General features: G+C 32.3%; 2 protein-coding genes across 2 annotated transcripts; one reads left to right on the top strand and one right to left on the bottom strand.

The window, feature by feature from the left end:
* Positions 1-200: 200 nt before the first annotated feature.
* LOC143068744 (coiled-coil domain-containing protein 42 homolog) lies at positions 201-10,612 on the bottom strand. The gene is made up of 8 exons (XM_076243012.1): positions 10,421-10,612; positions 8,564-8,783; positions 7,918-8,075; positions 6,907-6,989; positions 4,784-4,890; positions 4,064-4,234; positions 1,401-1,517; positions 201-487 (listed from the first exon to the last, which is right to left on the bottom strand). Exons 1-8 carry the CDS (start codon positions 10,501-10,503, stop codon positions 383-385), a joined length of 1,044 nt encoding a protein of 347 aa, XP_076099127.1. The 5' UTR covers positions 10,504-10,612; the 3' UTR covers positions 201-382.
* A 3,442-nt stretch (positions 10,613-14,054) lies between these two features.
* On the top strand, positions 14,055-19,080 carry LOC143068740 (countin-1-like). The gene is made up of 7 exons (XM_076243009.1): positions 14,055-14,180; positions 14,728-14,935; positions 16,032-16,167; positions 16,716-16,828; positions 17,309-17,404; positions 17,780-17,920; positions 18,859-19,080. The coding sequence occupies exons 1-7, from the start codon at positions 14,175-14,177 to the stop codon at positions 18,957-18,959; spliced, it is 801 nt and encodes a 266-aa protein (XP_076099124.1). The 5' UTR covers positions 14,055-14,174; the 3' UTR covers positions 18,960-19,080.
* Positions 19,081-24,818: the final 5,738 nt, after the last annotated feature.

Genomic DNA, 24,818 nt, shown 5'->3' with positions numbered 1-24,818 from the left:
CTAAAAACTTGTCATTGAGGCCATTCATCATGCTTTATTAGCACCTTGTTCTGATATGACTGTAACAAACATACCATAAAATTATTGATATGTATATATGCTTACAGTATGAAATGTCATGGACAAATTCAAACTTTATAAAAAAAAAAATATCAAACAAGAAACCTAAAACATTTTAAAAAAATCCCGGGAAAAAACATTAAAATGCCAGCTTTAAAAGCAATAAATTCTTTTTGTTTGAATTAGTGTGTTTTTTTATAAAAAATATACATGCATATAAAGTGTATGGGAACTAATTATTACATTTTATTCTTGTGATTTTTTTTACAGCACAAAACATTCGTCATTCACTCACATTTTCACACATTCGTACACACTTGAGCTACGTTTTCTTTTTATGTCTAGATTTATTTTCATCCCCACTGCTTTGTAAAGTACTCCCACCACCTGCCATCTTTGATACATCTATTCTGTCTTTTAAATGTTCCTGTAATACAAATATTAACATAAGAAGATGTGGTATGATTGTCAAATGAAACATCTATCCACAGATAGAATATAAGTTCTAATACTTTATTGCTGATTTTCAATAATGTTCGACAATGCAGAAAAAAAAAAAATTATCTGTTGGTATGGTTTGTGATGTAGAAAATTAATAAGTGTTTCTGTTTCTAGTTTTTTTATGCCCAATTTATGGGCATTATGTTTTCTGGTCTGTGTGTCAATCTGTTTGTTTGTTCGTTTGTCCGTCTGTCCCGTTTCAGGTTAAAGTTTTTGGTTGAGGTAGTTTTTTGATGAAGTTGGAGTCCAATCAACTTGAAACTTAGTAAATATGTTCCCTATGATATGATCTTTCTAATTTAAATGCCAAATTAGAGATTTTATCCCATTTTCACGATCCACTGAACATAGAAAATGATAGTGCGGATGGATCATCTATGTACTTGGGACACATTCTTGTTTTTTATGGATTGGACCAATAGTTTTCCTGTTTGAATTGTTTTACACTAGTCATTTTAGGGCCCTTAATAGCTTGCTTTGTTTAGTGTGGACCAAGGCTCTGTGTTGAAGTCCATACTTTGACCTAAAATTGTTTACTTTTTGAACAGGGAGTTGTCTCATTGCACTAATACCACATCTTATTTCTATTTATACAGTCTTAGATATTCCTACAAGTTTCTTTTGTGAAAAATACATCATACTTTTTGCCAAAGCATGAATTGCAACATTGATTGGAAAATGGCATTACAAATATACATGAAGTCAGGACTGAATATACTGAGTAAAAACTGTTTAGCAACATACATTTTAATTAATAAAGTTAAAAAAATCATTTTCTTTTTAACTCAGTATATATTTTGTATAACACGAGCATGGAAGCACTTAATGTATAATTCTACCTTTATTCTCAGTAATTTATCTTGAAACTTCATTTGTTCTACTGGAGGGTCATAATATTTTCTACAACCTTCAGCCATATTATTGATTGCCATGACGATCAAACCAAGATCTGCATGCTGTAAAAAATATATGCACAAAATGGAATTAGTCACTTGCAATTTTGTTCTTGTTTATGATATAAAACAATTGTAGCAATAAGTGTTATACATTTGTAGATGTACAAATTTCCTGTAGGTTTGTAATAAAACTTTGACAAATCCTCTATACCCATTATCCACAAAAACAATTTTGCGGAAGAAACCTGTGTTTAAAACCCATTACACAGTAAGTTTGTTTCCTGTATTTGTCATCATTCAGTAAGATACATTATCTCATAGAAAAATTACTTGTCAAAATGTGGAAGACGTCAAGTTAAAGTACTAAATATATACAAATCATTTGTTGGTAAGTACTTGTCAAGTAAGATAAACGGTACTGTAGTTCCTTCGGAAGAACAGAGTAATAAATCGGTTTAACTTTAGAAGTAAATCGGTTTATATGAACATAAATTGACAGACTGACAGGTCGACAGGTTGACACTTTAAAGGTCGACAAGTTTAAAAGTTGACAGGTTGACAAGTGTTAAGGTCGACAGGTTGACAAGTGTTACGGTCGACAGGTTGACAGTTTGATAAGTGTTAAGGTCGACAGGTTGACAAATGTTAAGGTCGACAAGTTGACAGGTTTGACAGGTTGACAAATGTTAAGGTCGACAGGTAGACAGGTTGAAGGGTTTAATTTTACAATTAAACAAGTAAATAAAAGTACATCATCCATTAAGTAAAATAAAATTAACTTCAGTTTTTAATCTTTTTTACAAGTATTGACTTGTAACTTTTATATCTGTTCGCTGTCAATCTGTTTACCATTTGTACATTTTACATTTCTCAAAATGAAATTGTCAACCTGTCGACTTGTCGATCTGTCTACCAGTCACTAATAATACTATTTTACACTTTATAAATTCTCTGAAGTTGTCAATCTGTTATTTTGTCAACTTGTCAACCTGTCGACTTGTCAACCATAACTTACTTGTTATTATATTAAATTATCAACTGATCAATCTGTCAACCTGTCGACTTGTCAACCTGTCAACCACTTATTTCAACCATAACATTTTTAAAATTGTCAACCTGTCGACTTGTCAACCTGTCAACCACTTATTCCAACCATAACGTTTTTAAAATTGTCAACCTGTCGACTTGTCAACCTGTAAATTACTCATTTATTTCAGTTTAAAGTAAAATTTAAACAGTTTTAACTTTATTATTCATGAATACATACGCGTATTAATTTATTGCAAAAGCCGGAACTATAGTACCGTATATCCTACTTGAGCCGCATTTTTCTTGTTTCATTATTCGCTAAGTTTCCTGAAATTGATAAAGGGCTATGCGGATCTGGATTTTTTTTTCTTTCTTGTTTGTGAAATGACAATTTAATTTTTTCTTTGAATTTGTCCGTAGACACAACTCCCCTTTTTTTAAATTATTAGACGATGTCAATTGTCATGCGATGTTTATGACATTTGAGCAAAAATATTTAGCTAGAATTTAAGAAATAATTACAACAAAAGCATATCAAACATATTGATAGAAAAGGTGAAATATGTTTTTTTTGCATATTTTTCTGCCTTGAATGAACATTTTTTCTTCTTTTTTATCCTGACTGACCGATCCCGACTTTTTTATGGGAAAAATCCCTAAACCAACAAATTAAAAAACCCTGGCCTTCATGTTTAAACAAATCAATATCTGATTTGATGCAAAATTAAATCAACACAAAACAAGAGGCTGTCACAACGACAGCAAACCAGATTTATTAACATTTATTTGTGTCCTGGCAATATCACAAGAACCATAAACTGATGAATGATGAAAGTGAAAATCGTCAATATCAAATTTGACCTCCATTTTGTAGTCAGTATCAACATCTTAAAATTTAAAAAGCTTAGATTGAATGGTTCATTATTAAATGCAACAACACGAATGGAAACGCCATTTTACAATCTTTCAAGAACCATAACTCCTGAACAGTAAAAGTCAAAATCGTCATTATTGATCTTGACCTCCATTTTGTCATCAGTAACAATATATTAAAATTTGGGAAGCTTTGGTAGAACAGTTCATGCGTAAATGCACGGACACGACTGAAAACTCCATTTTTCAATCTTTCAAGAACCATAACTCCTGAACCGTAAAAGTCAAAATCGTCATTATTGAACTTGACCTCCATTTTGTCATCGGTAACAACATATTAAAATTTGGGAAGCTTTGGTAGAACAGTTCATGCGTAAATGCATGGACACGACTGGAAACTCCATTTTTCAATCTTTCAAGAACCATAACTCCTGAACGTTAAAAGTCAAAATCGCCATTATTGAACTGACCTTCATTTAGTTGTCAGTAACAACATATTAAAATTTTAAAAGCTTTGGTTGAACGGTTCATGAGTTAATGCACGGACAACATTTGATTGCCGCCCGCCCGCCCGCCCGCCGTACATCCCCAAATCAATAACCGACATTTTTGTCACAAAAATCCGGTTAAAAAGGTTTGAAACTGAATCAAATTTAGACATTTATGTTAAATAAAAAATGCACTTTTAATAGTGGAAATCAAACCTTTTCTCTTTGATCTCCTTTATTTAACATGATCTCTTGTTCATCATGTTTATTTTGATTCTGTGTTTTGTCATGCTTTTGCTGTAGTTGTGATAAAATTCTGTTGTTAGACATCTTCACTTTGTCATGTTCTGATTTTTCTTTCTCAAACTCTTGCCGTAATGTGTCCAACTGAAACAAAATTATCATAAAACTAAAACTATTCTCATTTCAATATACTCAAATGTTTAATGTCCAAAAATAATTTACCATATTTTATCATAGGATATACAGACCTTTGTTGATTTTTTCCTCAAGTCAAATGACATTGAAATTTAGAAAAAAATACATTTCTTTAAAATTATGAAAAACTTAGTTGAAATAAGAGCACATAATTTTTTATCTCATGAGTAAAACAATATTGCCAATACTGACTAGGTATGCTTTTAACCAATACTTTCTTTCTCCCATTAGTGAGCACTCTTTTTTAACACTGAGCAGGAGGTTAAACTGATTCTAATTGCTTGCAGAACAAAGAGTTAACATAAAATAGACATGTGAAACTATACATCCCAATCACCCATATTGATCGACTCTGTGTTATTAATCAATAAAGCATCTTATATGTATATATTGCATCAGCATTACACATGTAATATTTTCCACAGGACATCTAACACCTATCCATCATAGGCATTAAAACCTGCATGGAATGGGCCAATTATTGATCTAATTACTAACCTCATCACCCATATTGACTAGGTTATCTATAAGATCTTTGTTAGATTCACTCAAGGTTTTATGTCTCATCATTAATCCTTTCACCTTGTCCTCGGCTGCTATATAATCTACAAAATGACACAATAACATAAAGTGAGAGTTATCCTCAACAATTAAAATAATCTGAAAATTAGTTTATAATACACAATGATGATAACGTTCAATTGCTTATTTTAAGTTATGATATACTTACAAGGTTAAATAAACTAATCATAGATACCAGGACTAAATTTTGTATATACGCCAGACGCGCGTTTCGTCAACAATATACTTACAAGGTTAAAGAGATTCTGACAGACCACAGTCCAAGACTCTCAAAATACCACTTTTACTTTGCCAGTATATAAAGTCAGTTACTGTATTTACAATTTTTATCCAGCACATACAGTTTCACTAAGCAAAAAGAATGGTTGCAATATGATATACCTTTAATTGTATCACCACATGCAGGTACAATATTTGTACATATATAAAGATAAAGAATAAAATATGAAAAATTAAAGATGCAATAAAGAAAGAGATTAGAATATAAAATATTAAATTGGCATATATTCTAAAAAGTTCACAGTTAAATGAAAACATGTACTAAGTTTCAAATAGATGTGACCACAACATCATGGTAAACTACCTTGACCCCCAAAAAAATTTCTGATACATGTACTTGATGAATAACTAGACCAAAAAACATAATGACACCGTCACTATCATATGCAGGGCAAACAAAATTTCAATCCCATTATCTGTACCCTTGAGTTACAGTTACTAATTGAATGCACACTTTTGTTGTTTTTATTCACTTATTACAATCTTGCAGTAGTTTCTAATACAAATTTCATAAAATGTCCTTATTTGACACACTGGACAGGGGGTCACATTTTTCTTTTTCAGACTTAAATTTCTTAGGAACTGATCTTCTCTTCTTGATCCATAGTAAAATCATGCACCAAAAACTATATACACAAAATAAAGATCAAATCTACTAATAAAAGATCTTTGTTTATTAGTTTTGTAATACAACCTTTTACATCTACATGGATTTTTAAATGTTTTTGTTCCTACTAAATACCAGATGAATAAACTAGATGAAGGAAGAATTAAAAGCATAGCTTTATTTCATTAATACATAACTGCATAATAAAAATTATAATCTAATATGTAAATGTATTCACTAAAATGTATAAATTATTTTTACAAAAATAAACCTATACCAATTGCAAGGTGTAAATAAATACCTCTGAAATGTGACCTGGATTGTGCTATAATCAAAATATCAATTCTTTATGATCACTTACAGTAATTATCATTTAATATTTGATGAGTTATATAACTTAAAATAAATGTAAACTGATAATGTTCTGACCAAATGGCCTTTACATAAAAAAGGAAATATCAATTATATAAAAAAAATCTAGGATAATTTCAAAAGCTGAAGTCAAAATTTGATGGCAATGTGAGGAAAACACATCCTTATTGTGATTGTAATTTTTTGTGATCTTCTTTAATTTTGTAAATAATTTAGGGCTATGGTAGTTAAACTGTAATTCCTTCAAAATTTCAATGCAAACCTTTTCTTTTAATAAACTGCATTTAGCTCTGCTTTATAGCATATCCAGAAAGATTCTTTTCAAGATAGTTATTTGATTGAACAATAAACATTTAATTTAATAGGATATTTCAAATTAGCATGTACAAAAATAAATCTGCATTCAGAAGTAAATATGGAAATATATTGGAACTGCATACAATTCCTAATTATTTTCCAGAGAAAACATATGATACATAAATGAATTGTAATTTACTTGGTTTGATTGTATTACTTGTATTACCAAAATTATGTGAAAATCATATAAGTATAATTCTTTGCCATCATTGTATTCCTTATCAAATTCAGAACTCTCTTTTATGAACTGTTTTCTTTCTAAAAAAAATATAATTTTCAATTTATTGCTCAGAGTAACAATTTTCAATGTATTGTTCAGAGTAACAATTTTCAATTTATTGCTCAGAGTAACAACATGTATCTCCTTCACAAATTTTATTACCATTTTAAATTCTAATAGTTTATGCTTAAAGTAATTGCTTACCATCAGGCATGGCCTCTGTAACACTGATCATATAGTCTGAATACTTTTTAAATCTTTCTACTTTTTCACTGAGGTATCTTTGTCTGAAATATATATATATCAATCTTATAAAATTTATAATATTTAAATTTCACTGAGTTATCTTTGTCTGAAATATACATATCAATTTTATAAAATTTATAATATTTAAATTTCACTGAGGTATCTTTGTCTGAAATATATATATCAATTTTATAAAATTTATAATATTTAAATTTCACAAATAGTAATTTTACTCTACAAGAGGGAAAACATAGCCCTATATGATATTGTTGATGGTGATAATGGATGGCTGATTTTTATGCATATATTCAGGATGAGAAGTCAAGATCTTGTTTTTTATAGTACATGTAATATGAATATGAATCCTGTTTCATAACATTCTGCAGGTTTTCATTCTTCTAAACATCAAGTCCTTAGTGGAGTAGCAACAAATACTACTTTTCAAGTTTTTGATTTTACCCTGGTGTTATTCAAACCCAGAACCTCCTTCAATTTAGGCTACCATGCTACCACAAGACTACCTATAGGCTTTCTTTTTCCAAATATTGAAGAGTTGGGACACTTTATTCATATAAATACCAAATTAAAATTTATAGTTGATTGATTACTGGTTGTGTAATGTTCAGAAGTAAATGACTTATCCATAATCCAAGTATTTAGTGTAGGAACAAACTAGTACATTCTTTTTAAAACGATTGATAATGTGTTTAAACTGAATTATCTCCCTTGTAAATACAAGTTGTCCTAAATAATGTTAATCAATAAAATTGTAAAATTCTGCAACTCATATTAATTAATTAACTTCGAGCAGCAGAATTCTGTCAACATTAATCAACAGACAGTCTTTAACTTAACCCTTCTGTTTTAATTTTGTGTCCCATTATAAATTTCAAAAGTATGGTATATACTATTAGCTTGAAAGCATCATAACAAAATTAGAAAGCAGATGTACTATCAATGATATTTAACCTTTGTTTGTACTCCTCCAATTCAATTTTAAATTGTTCAAGTTCTTGTGTTTTCTGTTCTTTTGAAATGACTTCTGTTTGATATTTCTGAATGGCTCTCTTCCTCTTAGCATCATACTCTTTGATATATTTATCACAGTCAGCAATCTGATGTTTAATCTGTAATGCACAACATGATAGTGCTATAGACCTGGACAGTAATAAATAGTCTAAATTTAATCAATCCAATTGATTTTTTTTAATTATCATTAATTGAATAGAAAAGGAGTGAGTACTTGAAATGTGTTGTTATTATCCTCTAAATTTAATGGTCCATCAATTTCAAAAGCTAAATCTAACAGTTCATCACCTTCAAAAGTTACAACTGAAAATGTAATCTGGAAAACTTTTCTGGGAGTCACCATATATGTTGCTCTGGGAAGGAACTATTTTTTATGACATCTCATTATTTTTTAGATTTGAACAACTGGCTCATCCAAAAAAAGATACTTCACTGTAAGATTTTTTCCATCGTGATTTATTATTGATTTTTACATGCTTAATGCTCTATGGCAATAATATAGAAGTTTATGTTTAAACTGTAAACATTAATTTTTAATTTGGCAATCGTCTAAATCTTGAATTGAAAACAATGCCTATAATCATACCTCCTGCCTTCTCTTTTGTATGCGTATTCTCCTTTGTGCACATTCTTCCATACGTTGCCTGAAGAGTCTCCTGGCTTCTTCTAAGTCGGCATCGACTTTAGCCACCTCTACCTCTTTCTTTAATAACAAAGTTTTCTGCAGAGTTCTGACCCCTGTTTCAAGAAGTCTGTCTCCAGACTCACTGACAACTGGGAAAGCTGTGACCTCATCTTCAAATTCTCTGTGAAAAAGAGTAAGTTTTTTTTTCTGAGAAATTTCAGTTAGAAATCATTGTAATTATCTAAATGATCTTTTTTTGTATACTGACTGGTTAGATACATGTACATATGTGTACTGTTCCCAGGAACACCTAACAATTGTTGTCATCCAATCATAAGTATGTATAATTATGAAACATACATGTATCAAGGTAATGTTATTATTAAAGGTTGAATTGTTTTGAAAATGGCCTATTGACATGATGGAAAATAAATTCTAGGGAAATTGGTGGTAATTTTAAAATAATTATTTCTTTTCAGTGATGCTTGAAACATATGAATAAGAAATATAAAACATTGAGTAGCAATAATCATATAAGTTACACCACAGACGCTTGAGTATATGATGCAGATAAAAAAAAGAAAATTGTTATTGATTAAAATATTCAATTTTCTATGTGTATACTATCTGTCACTACTGTGCATATCTCACGGTCACCTAGAATTGAGTGATTTTACCAACTCTGAGAAAAAACAATTTTACTATCCACATTAATTTAACCAACTCTGCCGAGTTAATGGTAAAATCACTCGAAACTAGGTGAGACGTGCACAGTAGTGATAGATATGTAGTATAATTAGATATAGAAAATTGAATATCTTAATCAACAACAACAAAAATTAAAAACTAGATGTGTCAAAGCGACACGAATGGCCCCGTCTCAAAAAGTTGAAAAATGTGCAATTTCAATAACATATGTGGACACAAACATGATTGTAGTCTCACATATCAAAAATCAGCTCAAAATGTGGATGCTTATAGGAAAAAAAGTCTGTATAACTGTGATTTTCAACAATCTTCAGAGTTGTAAAGCCTTAATTTTGGCCAAAATTAGCGGAGCAGAACGAAACTTAAACTTGATCTGTAACTCATCATGAGTAACTCACATACCAAAAATCAGCCCAATATCTGAAGGTGTTTAGAAAAAAAGTCTGTATAACTGTGATTTTCAACAATTTATCTAAGTCCAAAGCCTGTATTTTCGGCAAAAATTAGCAGAGCAAAACAAAACTTAAACTTGATCTGTAACTTATCATGGTCAACTCACATACCAAAAATCAGCCCAATATCTGAAGGCTTTTAGAAAAAAATCCATATAATGGTTTGTTGCGGAATGACAGAATGACCGATTTTCGGACAAGGGTAAAACTATATGGTACCGACAACTTCGCTGTGGGGCCATAAAAATATCTGTATCATATACCCAAGCACCTGTGCATTGTGATTGATACTAAGTTAATGTCCAATGGCAATTATTTCACACATTTTCAGCAGGTCGATCTGTGCATTTTGAGTTTAAGCTCTTAATTCATATTTTTTTTGTATTCCATCAATGGAATGGACTAGGTATATTACAGTAAGGCGATGAACTCACACTAAGTAGCTAACTCGGTTGCCTATTGAGCATGCAACAAAATTAACAGATCATTTGTAAACTAATTCTTTATCATAAATGTTTGAATTAGTATCCCCTCTCGGGATTTCCGATGATCAGTATTTTATTACATTCTTGTTTGCTAAGCCAGCGATCTGTCTTGAAAAAAAAAACATTATTGCTGTCTGTCAGGGGTTTAGGGTAATATTTTATGAATTATTTACCTTTCGTGCAACTGAGTCACGAAAACATTTTGTTTACGGTTATCTAAATCAAGCTTATAATCATCTCTTGTAGCTGCCATCATGGGAAATCAACGATATATATTATTAATCGAACAGTAACATGATTGCGTGTTCAGAAATACAACAGGTGTTCGATGTTATATGGCGGCAGCCATGTCTAAACAGTTTTATGCAAATGAGGGAACCTTGGAGATCGTCACGTGATAAAAGTTGATTTACGCGGGAATTTATAATTTTTGTTTTGAGCTTTTTCAAGATCTTTCAATACCGTTAATACTTTTATATTTTCTTATTTCTTATTTGAAGGATGTATATCCTATTGATTTATCGATCACATTAAAGTAGGTTGTTTCTTTTCTTATCATATCAAATCAAATGTGTTTATACAAAATTAAAGGGCCCATATAGGATAGGATCATGTAAGGGGACGACCATTTGATATTCTAGGGGGGGGGGGGCAGAAGAATTTTGAAAATAGATAACTCAGCCATGATTTTCACAAAAATAAATGGTTTGTTCTGTGGTTGTTTGAAAATAAATTACCTGACTGGCAATGTATTGAAAATAAATAACTCAGCAGGTCTAATCGAAAGTATGAGATGGCACCAGATTTTTCGTAAATTCATCTCACAGTTTCCCCAAAAAAAATCGCGAAACACTTCCCAAATTTTTTTAATAACAAAGTATAAATATTATTTAAATATACTTGATATGTCTGATAATAATTTTTATTTAACTTGAGGTATCTTGTCTCAGGAAACCTTACCTCACTTTTATTTTAACATATTTTAAATGCTTCATGTAGGAAATTTCAAAACTAAACGCTTGTCTCCATATCAAATTGTGTTCACAGCGAGTGCCTTGCAAGAAGCAAATTCTGTTTTCCCTCAGACGTAGCCCTGATTTTTCGGGATCAATATTTCTTATCTATTGGTCTTTTGTTCATTGATTGCCCTTCTGTATTCTGTTAGTGTTGCATTCCTTTTGTAATCTAGTAATTTTGTTATGAACTTGATCATGAGTTTAAAAAAAACAGCAGCCACAGACTTAACTATGTGAATTCCATTTTTACTGTATCATGCACATTGGTCTTTTGATGTTGTCCCTAGAAATTTAAGTCTTACACTGGATGTATACATTTTGCTTTGAGACCAAAATATTGTCAAAAAATTATTAATACAGAACTTGCATTTTCAGATTATGAAAGGGTCTTCGGAACACTCAGAAAAGATTACGAAAGGGTCTTCGGAACACTCAGAGAAAAAAATTTGCCAACACTTTTAAAAGAGGTGTTACAACCAAACGTTAATACTATGTATGTATGCATGTATATGCAGTTGGGAATATAAAAGATTCATTTCCGCACAGGATGATGATTAATTCTGATTGAAATGGTACATATAATGTCTTGACTATTATACATGTATCATTTATAATAAACAATCATTTAAAAATTGTATGTTTTCGAATATCATAAATAAAGTTGTGAAAATGAATTATCAGTCCCTTGCTTTAATGAAAAATCTTGCTTTAATAGTGCAGAAAATGAATAATTGAACATTGGCGGATTCAGAAATTTTCATAAAGGGGGAGTGGCACAGTCACTGACTGCCTCAGAGCCTGAGGGGGCGCTCTAGATATGCTGCAGTGGTTCCCTATATATATAATCAATCATTTTTTTTCTTTATTAAAGATCCACACCAACAACAAAAACTGGCATATTGAAATATAAGAGTCCCCTATTAAAGCATATAGAAAATGAGAATATTTGGTCATTTAAATAGAAGGGTCGTTAAGTTTGTCAATGTTTCTGCATACGATATTTTAAATAAAGAAAGATGGAAAATTGGCCAGTGAAATCTCAACTGGATACGAAATAGTGTAGGGCCATTGTATAATCGCTGACGTGCAAATTTCGAAAGTATGGGAAATGGTAGGGACATCGGTGATATGTGCAAGCAGAGACATATAATAAATGGTCTTAAATGAAAGTCATCCAAGTTGTAAAGAGAATTTTTGGTGGGTCTACATAATAAATTAGACTAGTTAAAGTATATTGATTGTTGTTTTCTTAATAGAATAGAAAATCAATGGACGAAAGAAAAAATAACAAAGAAAAGGGAGTGCTAAAATATAAAAAAAAAAGACTCAAGTAAGAAAATGAGCAAAATAAACAAAGACTACAAAGACAACTCGAAATGGCCTAACCAAAGATTCAAATTGCATGTACTATATAAACCCTTGTCATAACTTGTCGTACAATTACAGCGGATTCTACTGAGTGTGTAGCCAAAGGTAATATCGTTGGTTAGCTTGCTTGTTAGCTGAACCGTGAAGTCATTGTTAGCTTAGGTAAACTACCCTACTTTAAGAATAGACTAGTCCGACAGAAAACCAGTCCATCTCTCTGTTGGACTATGCTACTTTGAAAGGAGGGTAGTATACCTGACCTAATAATGACTTCACGGTTCAGCTAACAAGCAAGCTAACCAAATATATTACCTTTTGCTACACACTCAATGGAATCCGCTGTAAAGGATGTATAAACACCCAAAGAGCTCATCCTCTCCAATCCAGACTCTCATACAAGGTTTATAATTAACTATGACAAACGCTCTGTTTGTCTCTAGATTTATTAGATTTGAGTCATCGACAGTAGCGCTGGAATTTACAGTTTCAGGACAAAATCAATAAAAAAAAAGTAAGACACATTGAAAACCAAAATTTACAATTAATTGTTGCAAATTTTAGGAATTCTAGGCCCGCATCAAAACAACTTCACTTTTACGAAATATTTGAACATTTTATGAACTATAAATTTACATATCAAACGTGTTAGAGTAAAACAACTTTATGTTTCGAATTATTTGAAAATTTTACATATCAAACGAGTTTTATGTTTGAAATTGAAGGTCTTGGAATATTTCAAGAGATCTTCAATGAGTAATGGATATCCTGAATTCGAATTATGGAGATCCTGAAATATTTCAGCAGTTCCTTTAAAAGAACAACAGTTTTAACTAAATTTGCGTCTCGTACTATCGTACGTTGGGCCAAACAAACAATTCTGCAAGAGTAAACTGTCTACCAGTAATATTCTTCCAGATTCTTAGTTTATTCTTTTAATTGTATCATCGCTATAGCCATAGTTCACTGCTGCTTTTCGGACATGCCACACAGAGGGCTTTAGTAGAACACTGAACTTTTTACACTCCGTCTCGAACAAAGGATCACTTATCAAAATGTCAGGTAAACATCGAATGCGCACATCGTTTGCATGTGCATCGGTCTGGACATAAAGTGCAACGATCGTGAGCAGCTGTCATGAAAAATAAAGCTTAAACTAGAGAGGTTTTATTTGAACTTTCAATCTTTCCCTTTTCCAGCCAGTGTTATTTAGTACAATTTAAGTACATACTTTTAGCTTACACGTACGATAAGTACTTTAACAGAACAATTTTGGCCTCGTTTACAGACAAATTTCTAAACGTGCGAATATCTTTTAAAATATTTCTGACCTATTTCATAGGTAACTTGTCTTTTTATCGTATGTTATAGATGTCCGAATTTCGATTCATATCATTTTAAGATTAAATATGTTTGACCTTGGATCTCAAGATCTAGAAACTTTGGTATTTACAAATAAACAAAAGATAATTTCTGTTATCTCTCTACTATAAAAGGGATTCCTTTGCACAATTCGTACCACTTTTTAGTCTATAGTTATAAGAAAATGAAGGTAAGATTTTATGCAGCAAAGCAAACTCTCTTTCCTGTTTTTGAATTTTGAAATTTCAGAAAGCAATCTAATAGGACTATGAAAAAGAAAATTAGATTTATATTTTTCGTACGTCCGAAGTACTTTTCTAGATTAACCTTTATTCGGAAGGCTCAAATCCAAACATTTGAAAACCAGGGAGTATTAATACGTTAAAAAAAGATTGGAGCTATATGACTAAAGGCGACTTAAGTCTTTCAAAAAAAATATCAAAATTCATCTAACTTAAGGTGAACTTTGCCTACCTTGAAGGCTTAGTTTCTCTTAAAAAAAATATCAACGGAAAATCTTTGAAAAGTATGCTATAAATGACTGACTAACTGAGCTAAAGATACACTCGAGGACTAACACTCCTGTTTAACCTTCTATAATGCAATACCCTTTAAAATATAACTTGTTATATTATGTGCATTTCTGAAAAACGACTTAACTTAATAGATCACAGGTAATAACAATAAAATGTAGAAAGAGTGTCATTTGTAGCTGAAATTCTATTTTTTTGTTTCAGGTATTCTGTGTAGGAGTAGCGCTGATGCTGGTTTGCCAGTCAACAGCAATGTCGCTGTTGAGGGATAGACCAAATCAGAAAGTTGCACACAGCTTCCTTCAGAAAGTAGAATACATAAATCCACACAACAAAGTTGGTGCTGATCTGTGTCCTACTTGTGTATCATTTACAGGACAGGCTATCAACACACTTCTCAATTTGATTCTGCGTAAGTAAAGTTTGAAATTATGTCCCACTTTGTATAGTGAAGTTATCGTATAGTGTTTTTTCGTATGAGTCTTCTAAAGATTTGCATGTATAATATAAACGTTGAAGTAAAATACCTAGAAGTTTGGGCTGTGTCCTGTACACGTAATACAACAAAAGTACAATTAATAAGTTTATTTGTGTAACTTAACTGCAAAAGGCACCAATAGATGGATGATAGACGCACAAAGTTTATATATGTATGTATGACATGTATGAGTACACAACAGAGACACTGCAAATACCCCCCCCCCCCCCCAAAAAAAAATGATACCTTCGGACGAGTATTATTAGTTACATAGTGTGCTAGTGACCTAATACGGTATATATGGGGTTAGTAAATTCAATATGGGGTGAGAGCGAAGCTCGAATCCCCATATGGAATTTACTGACCCATATATACTGTATTACGTCACTAGTACACTATGTAACGAATTTATCTTACCGACATTCTTAACATGCTTAACGTATAAAATTTAGACTAGTGACCTATCAAAATGAGCAAGTCTGCAATACAGTTAGCATTAACATGCTTAAGAAACTACTTACTTTGATCCTACAAAAACAGATGCCAATAATGACAACTTGTTAGATTTAAATGTGTTTTTTTAATTTATTTCACTTTATCATCACTTTCTTCGTCTGTTGAGACCTTTAAGATTTTTTCTCAGTACTGTTTTGTTTTTCTAAAGGGACGTAACACCACTACTAACCGTGTATGAAATAAGCCCCGCCTCCTTATTACCCTATATGGAATATAAAGGGACGTAAATCCACTACTAACCGTGTATGAAATAAGCCCCGCCTCCCAACTAACCTAATATTAAATATACACGGTTTCCACGAGGACGCTTTTAACCAATCATATTCCTAGAAATGTATAGGAGGTAAGAAATGAATATATTCAAACATGTTTCAGTTAAATGTATTTCTCAAGTTTTTCGGTTTTGATTACCATAAATAACTTACAGGTGTTTTAAGCCTACATTTAGAATAATTAAGGTAAAGATGTATATATCTTAAGATTGGTCTATATATTCAAAATATCATGCTTACAGAGGGTGGAGTTGTCGGTACATGTGGAGCATTGTGCAGTGCTCTGGCACAGAAAACAGGAAGTCAGGCTCTCGGTGAAGTATGTGATCTCATATGCGATATTGCTGGCATTGAAGAATTCATCAAACTTATCGAAAAGTGAGTTTTCTTTTTTTATATATAGAATTAGAAATATGTAAGGCTTAGTTGAACTTACATATTGTTCATGAAGGTTTATGGTCTGTGCGTGACACACATTCTAGTAGTATCGAATACCGGGTATAATCATTGACAGTTTCAATACCGAACTCCAAGCGATTTAAACTTACAGCAATACACTTTTTAGTAGTGGTGAGTAATCATGACACGTTCATCAATGTACTACAAGGGAGTTTAATGTTACAGAACCGAAATGATTTGTGACCAACGGACGGACGGACAAGCTGATTACTGTAGCCCTATTTACCGACAGGGGCCTACTGAATCCTAATTATAAAACGCGACGAGCGTGTGTGTTTATGATGGGTAAGTAACTAATCGTCTTTGAGGGATTTTATTATTGTAATTGTAGTTTGTAGTATGGAAAGTAAAACAGTTTATTTGTCCGAAAATATTGTCAGAATTTGAGAAACTATCATAACATCCGAGATACTATTGTAGAGTCATCCGCATTTTTTTTAATCAACTAATTCCTATTAATTTTGCAGGGCCGACTTAGATCCAATTTATTTCTGTGAAGAGATGAATCTCTGTCCCGTTAAAGATGATGGTGATGCAAAAATAACTCAACTTTCAGTCACTCCTAAATCTGGACCTCAAGGTAATGTTATAAATATATAATATGTTTTGACATTTGTTTATAGTACAAAAGTGTAAACACTTTATAAAAATACTGGAGGAATGACTCTTCTTATTTATTTAAAGAGACTTTGTCTGGATTACCTTCCATGATTGGTGTATCTCTTAACGCAAATCGTCACATTTGCCAGTTTTGTCATACATACCAGACTCTATGCCCTATTTTCTGAAATTTACTGAATAGCACAAATTGTTCTCTTGAAATACATTCACAGGTTTAAAAATATGTTGAAAGAGGTGATTTATTGTTGTCCATTTGCTATGGATATACAATGTATATATGAAAGAAGGGAGAGAAGGTTCGCTAGTCATGCAAGATTGTAACAGTTTGGTTAAATTAGTTATAGAATTGGCAATCAGCTAACAATTTGTAACATATCTATATCTGCTTATTGCTATACATGTATATATATATATATATAGGTATATTGTAATATTACAGGACAGTTTTCCATTGACTTCACATATTTCTCAGTAAACGGCACTGGTACCGGCGAAATTGTTTTAGAAGTAGAAACAGTAGATCACATTCCAGTGGGTAAGTCATGTAAGATCATGTAAATACGGAATTATTTGAATTACATTTCATTGAAAATGTTGTTGTAATAAAAAAAAACTTTCTGTGCTCGCTGGTCAATTTAATTGATCCACATATAAACAAATTACTTATTCCATTATGGTGAACCCAATACTATTTTTCCATTCAGTCAATGAAACGCAGGAACTTACTAATTTAAATGCTCCAGTGAGTGAGTGTCCGAATCAGTATTTATATATTAAAGTACGGTTGAAAGAGCTAAAAGTCTCTGGTACATGTAATTTCAGACTTAAGAATTTTGTACAAACGAGAATAATAAACAAAATGTCAGATGAACATGAGTTATAAACCAACATGTTTTCTTCATTTTTACAGAAGGTTCCTTTTTGCATGAACTGGCCGACGCCGGATCGTATCCTCAGTCAGTAAAACTAAAAGCTAAACCAGATCCTAACTGCGACCCCACCCAAGGACCATGCGAAGAATGGATGCCTGGAAATTATACCGTTAAAATTGGTAACTTTTTATATAACGTTATAATATAAAAAATAAATGATGTATGGTTGCCAATGAGACAACTCTCCACAAGAGACCAAATGACATAGAACAACTATAACAACTAAGGCCTGTTTCCAATGTCCAAACAGAGAATTAAATTACATATCAAAACATATTGTTCTAAGTCCTGGATATGAAATGTCAATAAAATCGAAAAGACAAATTACAAATAATTATAAAACACAAAGAATTAAACTCTAGAATATCAAAATTTGGAATTTTACATGAAATTCCTAAATAATAAAATGCTGCTTTTTCGCTGGTCACAACATATTGCCCACCTACAAAAAACATACTTAGTGTAAACAATATTTTATTTAGAAACAGATAAATAAATGCGTACATAAATACAAAAACCATACTTGATTTAAAATGTAAGATAGCAACACAGAAGAGTACATTTCTAAATAATTACATTAGATGTGTGTTTCATTGTAATACTTTATTCTGATTAGCTAACAGCACATCACGTGTTATTCCGTAAGCAATTGTATCACTCAATAATACTTTTCATTCATGATAGCACGTGGTCCCACAATAAAGCGCACAGGTGAATTAAATAAAAACAATATAAAATTCGTTTTTTTGTTGATCATAGCTAAAAAAATGTAATTATAAGTATTGAATGCTTCTTTTTGTAACTTCATAGGGTTGTAAAAGCGTTGACCGTGCGCACATTTTTAGAATGAAGCGCTTCCGCGCTTCATACAAAATGTACTTCGGTCAACGCTTTTACACCCCAATGAATTTACAAAAAGAAGCATTCAATTCTTAAATAAACAAAAACAACGAGAAAAAACGGAAACTATAAATGAGATTTCTGTATTCGGACAGTTGCATTGACATATTGCAATATTAAACTTCTTGTATGATAATATGTTTTCTTATATCAACAGCTATCTGCAACGGTGAATGTGGCAGCAAACATCCACACAGTGTCATTTACGATGAAGCAACAACAACTTTTGAAATCACAGAGAGCAATACAACAAATTAAGGCCACAAATTTTTGTGATATTTTCATGTTTTGTCAAGATGGAAACTGTCTCATTCTATTGCTGTAATCATAATTGTAATATCATGGAGTTCTATATAAAATTAAAAAAGGATCAACCTTGTATTGCAGTTTGAACATTTTGAAGGAGGGTTTAATCTATGTTCAGATTTCCGATAGATTTGTTTGTCTTCAGTGAGAGTAACACATTTATCAAACGCGCAGTAAAATTAAATTTGCTCACTTTCAACCTGTAGCTCTTTACACAAACAATCTTATGTGTAAAATTTATCGTTAGTCTAAAATATTCCTTAACAATTCAATTACATGTTTTTATCGTAAGGTCTTCTGGGGAAGTAGTATTGCTTTGTCGAAGGATATTTTACCATGATCAATGTAGCGAGTGCGACATCCTGAATCATGAACGGCAAGACATAGTTTTCTGGGTTTTTTTTAGTTTATTTTTTTACGTTTGTTAATTCGTTACAATATAGGAACCTAAGTGATATTGATGTAGCGCTAAAGGGTATTGTTACCATCTATTACAGCAAAAAAGTATCTGAATGGATGGTTAAACAATAATTTTTATATAAGCTTCACGTTAGGTCGTCATAATGTTTACGGTTTACAGTGGTTCGTTTTCGTCTTATTTGATTCAATTTCTTATTGTATTGTGAAAACGAAGGAGGTGTATGGTCAATCTAATTAATAACATTAACGGTACCAATTTTCCTGCACCAGATGAGCATTTCGACAATACATGTCTCTTCAGTGATGCTCGTGGCCAAAATATTTGAAATCCAAAGCTTATATAAAAGATGAAGAGCTATAATCGAAAAGGTCAAAAAAGTATAGCCAAATCCGTGAAAGGAATCAGAGCTTTGCATGAGGGAGATACATTCCTTAATTTATAAGAATTTCTAACATTTTGTAACAGCAAATTTTAATAACACAAAAAAAATCCGTATTTTCATGCCAGTATTTCATAATTAAAATATATGGTGTGCAATGAGACAGCAACCCAAAATCAGAAAACAAACAAAAGACATCTAGTGATTAACATACAGTATTTAACAATAGACCGATGTCTGTATAACAAGTAACGCTCTTAATCACCCGTAGTCTGCAAAGATGGACTCTAGACTCCATAAAAGACGACACATTGAGAAATACTTTAATTTTAGAAAAGAAGATGTGGTATAATTACCAATGAGACAACTCTCCACAAGAGACCAACATGACACAGAAATACAGTCACCTGCGAGGCCCTTCATGGATTGGGAAACCTCTGATATAAAACCTAATCGCGTTCCAATCGACAAAAAAAAAAACACATAGTAACCAGATTACTTTCATGATTCGGAAATTTCAACGTTCTCGATTTCTTTTCAACTGAAACTGAAACTCTCTACAAAAAACATAGCAAAAATTATCAAATATATTGGACAGTACAATATACCACATTAATCACAAGCAAGCATGTCATTTCAAGCTGTGTAGATGATTTGGAGTAAGATTCGTATTTTGAATTTTAATATGAGGCAACTCTCCATCCAAGTCACAATGCATAAAAAGTTAACACGCATAGGTCAAAGTACGGACTTCAACAAGAAGCTTTAGCTCACACCGAAAAGCAAACTATAAAAGGCCAAAAAAGGACAAGTGTAGAACAATTCAAACAGGAAAACTTTACATTCACTAGTAACTCATTATGTCATGACTTTGTTACCCCAGTGATTTTTTTTTTACAAAATTATTTCATTGAATCAAAAATTTGGTTATGAAGTTTGGCTATATACCTGCAGAATTCTTATTAAATATGTCTATATGATAAAGGTGAATTGGTCTAATTCAAAAGTTTTGATATCCTCTTGATTAATCATAAATGTTCTACAATCAAAAAAGAAGATGTGGTATGATTGCCAATGAGACAACTCTCCACAAGAGACTAAAATGACACAGAAATTAACAACTATAGGTCACCATACGGCTTTTAACAATGAGCAAAGCCCATACCGCATAGTCAACTATAAAAAGTCCCGAAATGACAATGTAAAACACTTCAAACGAGAAAACTAACGGCCTTATTTATGTACAAAAAATGAACGAAAAACAAATATGTAACACATAAACAAACGACAACCACTGAATTACAGGCTCCTGACTTGGGACAGGCACATACTTAATAACACTTCATTTTCACTAAACTTTAGTTATACTTACAATGGTTGTTAATTGGATCCTGGTTGTGTCAGTATGAAAGGACCGTGTCAGTATGTAAGGACCATGTCAGTATGTAAGGACCGTGTCAGTATGTAAGGACTGTGCCAGTATGTATAAGGACCATCGTACTTTTAAAGTAATCGATGCATTTATTATTAAGATAGATTTTCTTATAAAGATATTAGAAGATGTGGTATGAGTGTCAATGAGACAACTCTCCATCCAAGTCACAATCTGTAAACGAAAACCATGATAGGTCAAAGTACGGTCTTCAACACGGACCATTTGCTCACACCCAACAGCAAGGTATAAAGATCTATAAAGGGTACCGAAAGTGACTAGTGTAAAACCATTCAAACGAGAAAAACAACGGTCTAATCTGTATATAAAAATCGAGAAATGAGAAACACGTATGAACCACATCAACAAACGACAACGACTGAACATCAAGTTCCTGATTTAGGCCAGGTGCAAACAAATGCCGCGGGTTTAAACATTTTAAAAGGTACCAATCTTCACCCTTACCTGAAACAATAGTTTAACATCACAACATAGAAAGATTTTAATTCTGAATTATTTGCCGCTACTCATATAAAGTCTTCTTTAGTAAATAAACATGCTAGTTGTTAACTTCTATGTCATTTAGTCCCTGTATGGTGTAGAGCTTTCTTATTAGCAATCATACCAAGTTTTCGTATCGTTTAGATGAACTTACTGGGGCTGTAATGACATGATTAAACTATTAAAATATCTCCATCGCAGTATATTTTTTTTTGCGTTCCGGCAAAACAGTTTGCCGGCATGATGCAAGGTTTCCGATATATTTGCACTATAGTTGCGACCACATCTAAGCATATTTATGTATGATCATTAATCACACTTTAAGGCCAAACTCAATCCCTCTTAATTCCGCTTAATAGATCAACTTAATTACACTATAATTACTTTGACTTTTGTTTTGATAATCAAGAGGGTTGATAATTATATAGGCGAACGACATTTTTGGATACAAAGATACATTTTAGCATATATATATAACTCGTCTAAACATCAACCCAACAAATGTTAGATATGTAAATATATATCATGTACTTTAGTACGATGCTAGATTAAAACTGACGAGGAAAGGTAACACACAGCCACCGAAAGCTTTAATAACGAGGAGGACGTCTCTGGATCATTTCAATAAAATTGAGAATGGAAATGGGGAATGTGCAAAAGAGAAAACAACCCGACCATAGGGCAGACAACAGCAGAAGGTCACCAACAGGTCTTCAATGCAACGAGAAATTCCCGCACCCGGAGTCGTCCTTCAGCTGGCCTCTAAACAAATATATACTAGTTCAGTAATAATGAACGCCATACTAAACTCCAAATTAAACACAAGAAACTAAAAGTTAAAATAATACAAGACTAATAAAGGCCAGAGGCTCCTGACTTGGGACAGGCGCAAAAATGCGGCGGGTTAAACATGTTTGTGAGATCTCAACCCTCCCCTATACCTCTAGCCAATGCAGAAAAGTAAACGCATAACAATACGCACATTTAAATTCAGTTAAAGAGAAGTCCGAGTCTCAAGTTTGTTTATGTGATCACATAGGCTGCAACCATTTCAAAGTCACGTTGGGTCTAGCGATGGATTTGTATGCATGTGATTTTATTTCGATGTTTGAAATTTTTAAGTTTGTTTTAAGAAAGCCAGTTTAATTGACCGCTTTAAATTTGCTGATTTACATGTCCTCAAGATTCCCTTTGGCATCCGTTAATGTTAAAAGTAGATATATATAATAATAAGGGGTCTTCCAGGTGCTCCACGAAACCTCTTTCTAAATTATTAACATCTATTTTTATCAGCAATCAAAGACGGGCTTCAAAGTTATTGTGAATCTGCCTATTCTAGAGGTGGCGTGAAACAGATGTGGATACTTAAAAATTCCAAAGATCTTTTAGAGTACATACAATCTAACTCTATTTCATCGCGTAACAGTATTAAAACATTTGACTTTTCTACTCTTTACACAAGTATTCCACATTCCAAACTAAAAGACAAATTGAAAGAGTTGGTATTGCTTTGCTTCATCAAAAGAATGGCCAACGTAGATACAAGTATCTTGTCTTATGGAGGGATAAATTCTACTTTGTAAAGGATCACTCTGATTCAAACAAAAAATTCTCTGAAACCGATATTATCAAGATGCTTGATTTCTTGGTTGACAACATATTTGTTACGTTCGGAGGACGTGTTTTTAAACAGACTGTCTGCATTCCAATGGGAACAAACTCAGTGCCCCTCTACTTGCCGACTTTTTCTTTATTAGTATGATGCAGACTTCATGCATGCAGGTACTTCTAAGGAAGAAAGACAAGAAGTTAGCAATATCCTTTTTAACTCTACTTTCTGCTATACAGATGATGTTCTTTCACTAAATAATTCTATTCACAGCTTTCCGATTATGAACTTTCCATTTCTAAGTAGCAACATTCCAGCAGCACCTGCATACGGGGTATATATCTCCCAATTGATACGATATTCCCGTGCTAGCATTTCCTATCATGATTTTCTTGATAGAGGGTTGCTGCTCACAAGGAAGCTATTAAATCAAGAGTTCCAAATGGTGAAGTTGAAATCGTCCCTTCGTAAATTTTACGGACGCCATCACGATTTGGCCGGTTGACCGTTATGGAATAACCGTTTCCCAAATGATATCGGATATTTTCCTTGCGTCGTAACTACAATCCCCTTCCCTTTCATGAATGTGACCTACCGAATTAGACTACTTACCGGATTTGTTATCACATAAACAACACGACGGGTGCCACATGTGGAGCAGGATCTGCTTACCCTCCCGGAGCACCTGAGATCACCCCTAGTTTTTGGTGGGGTTCGTGTTGTTTATTCTTTAGTTTTCTATGTTGTGTTATATGTACTATTGTTTGTCTGTTTGTCTTTTTCATTTTTAGCCTTGGCGTTGTCAGTTTATTTTAGATTTATATTGAGTTTGACTGTCCCTTTGGTATCTTTCGTCCCTCTTTTATAAATAAAGTTTCTTCAGTTTTTTTAAACTTAAGAAATGACCGAGACTAAATATCTCTGGAAATCAGTGAATCTATACTATTAAACGAGAAGACCTCATTTTGGGTGTCGCTTCTCTTCTTTCCACAATAAATTAATCAACACGACTCTGTGTCCTATAGGTACAGTGCATAGTCGCATTTGTCATCCATTCATATGATTATTCAGATTGAGTTATTTTGGGAGAAAATCGAGAAAAAGGGCATCCGGATATTGTCCCGTCATTGGACAAAATTTTAAGTCTGATTATACTTCCGGTTTGCGTTTTTCTGTATACTTTGAACATACATATACTACGAATAAAGTGTATTTTCAGAATTCTATTTGCTATCATTTTCAAGTTTACTATCCACGGTGGTCACAGAGTTTATTAAATAGAGAGGGTCTGTATACTATATCAATGACCACCATGGATCGATTAGAAAACTTAGAATTGAAAGTAAATACACTTTATTCACCGGTGCTTTATTTATATAAATATAGTGAATGTTCATAATATACAGATAAGCGCTAAAATTATTCATGTACACTTTTGATACCTTTTCTGAAATTCTCCAGTCATTTAA

This window comes from Mytilus galloprovincialis, chromosome 3 (assembly GCF_965363235.1).
Source record: "Mytilus galloprovincialis chromosome 3, xbMytGall1.hap1.1, whole genome shotgun sequence".
Classification (NCBI taxonomy): Eukaryota; Metazoa; Mollusca; class Bivalvia; order Mytilida; family Mytilidae; genus Mytilus; species Mytilus galloprovincialis.
This window is presented reverse-complemented; position numbering and strand designations above follow the sequence as displayed.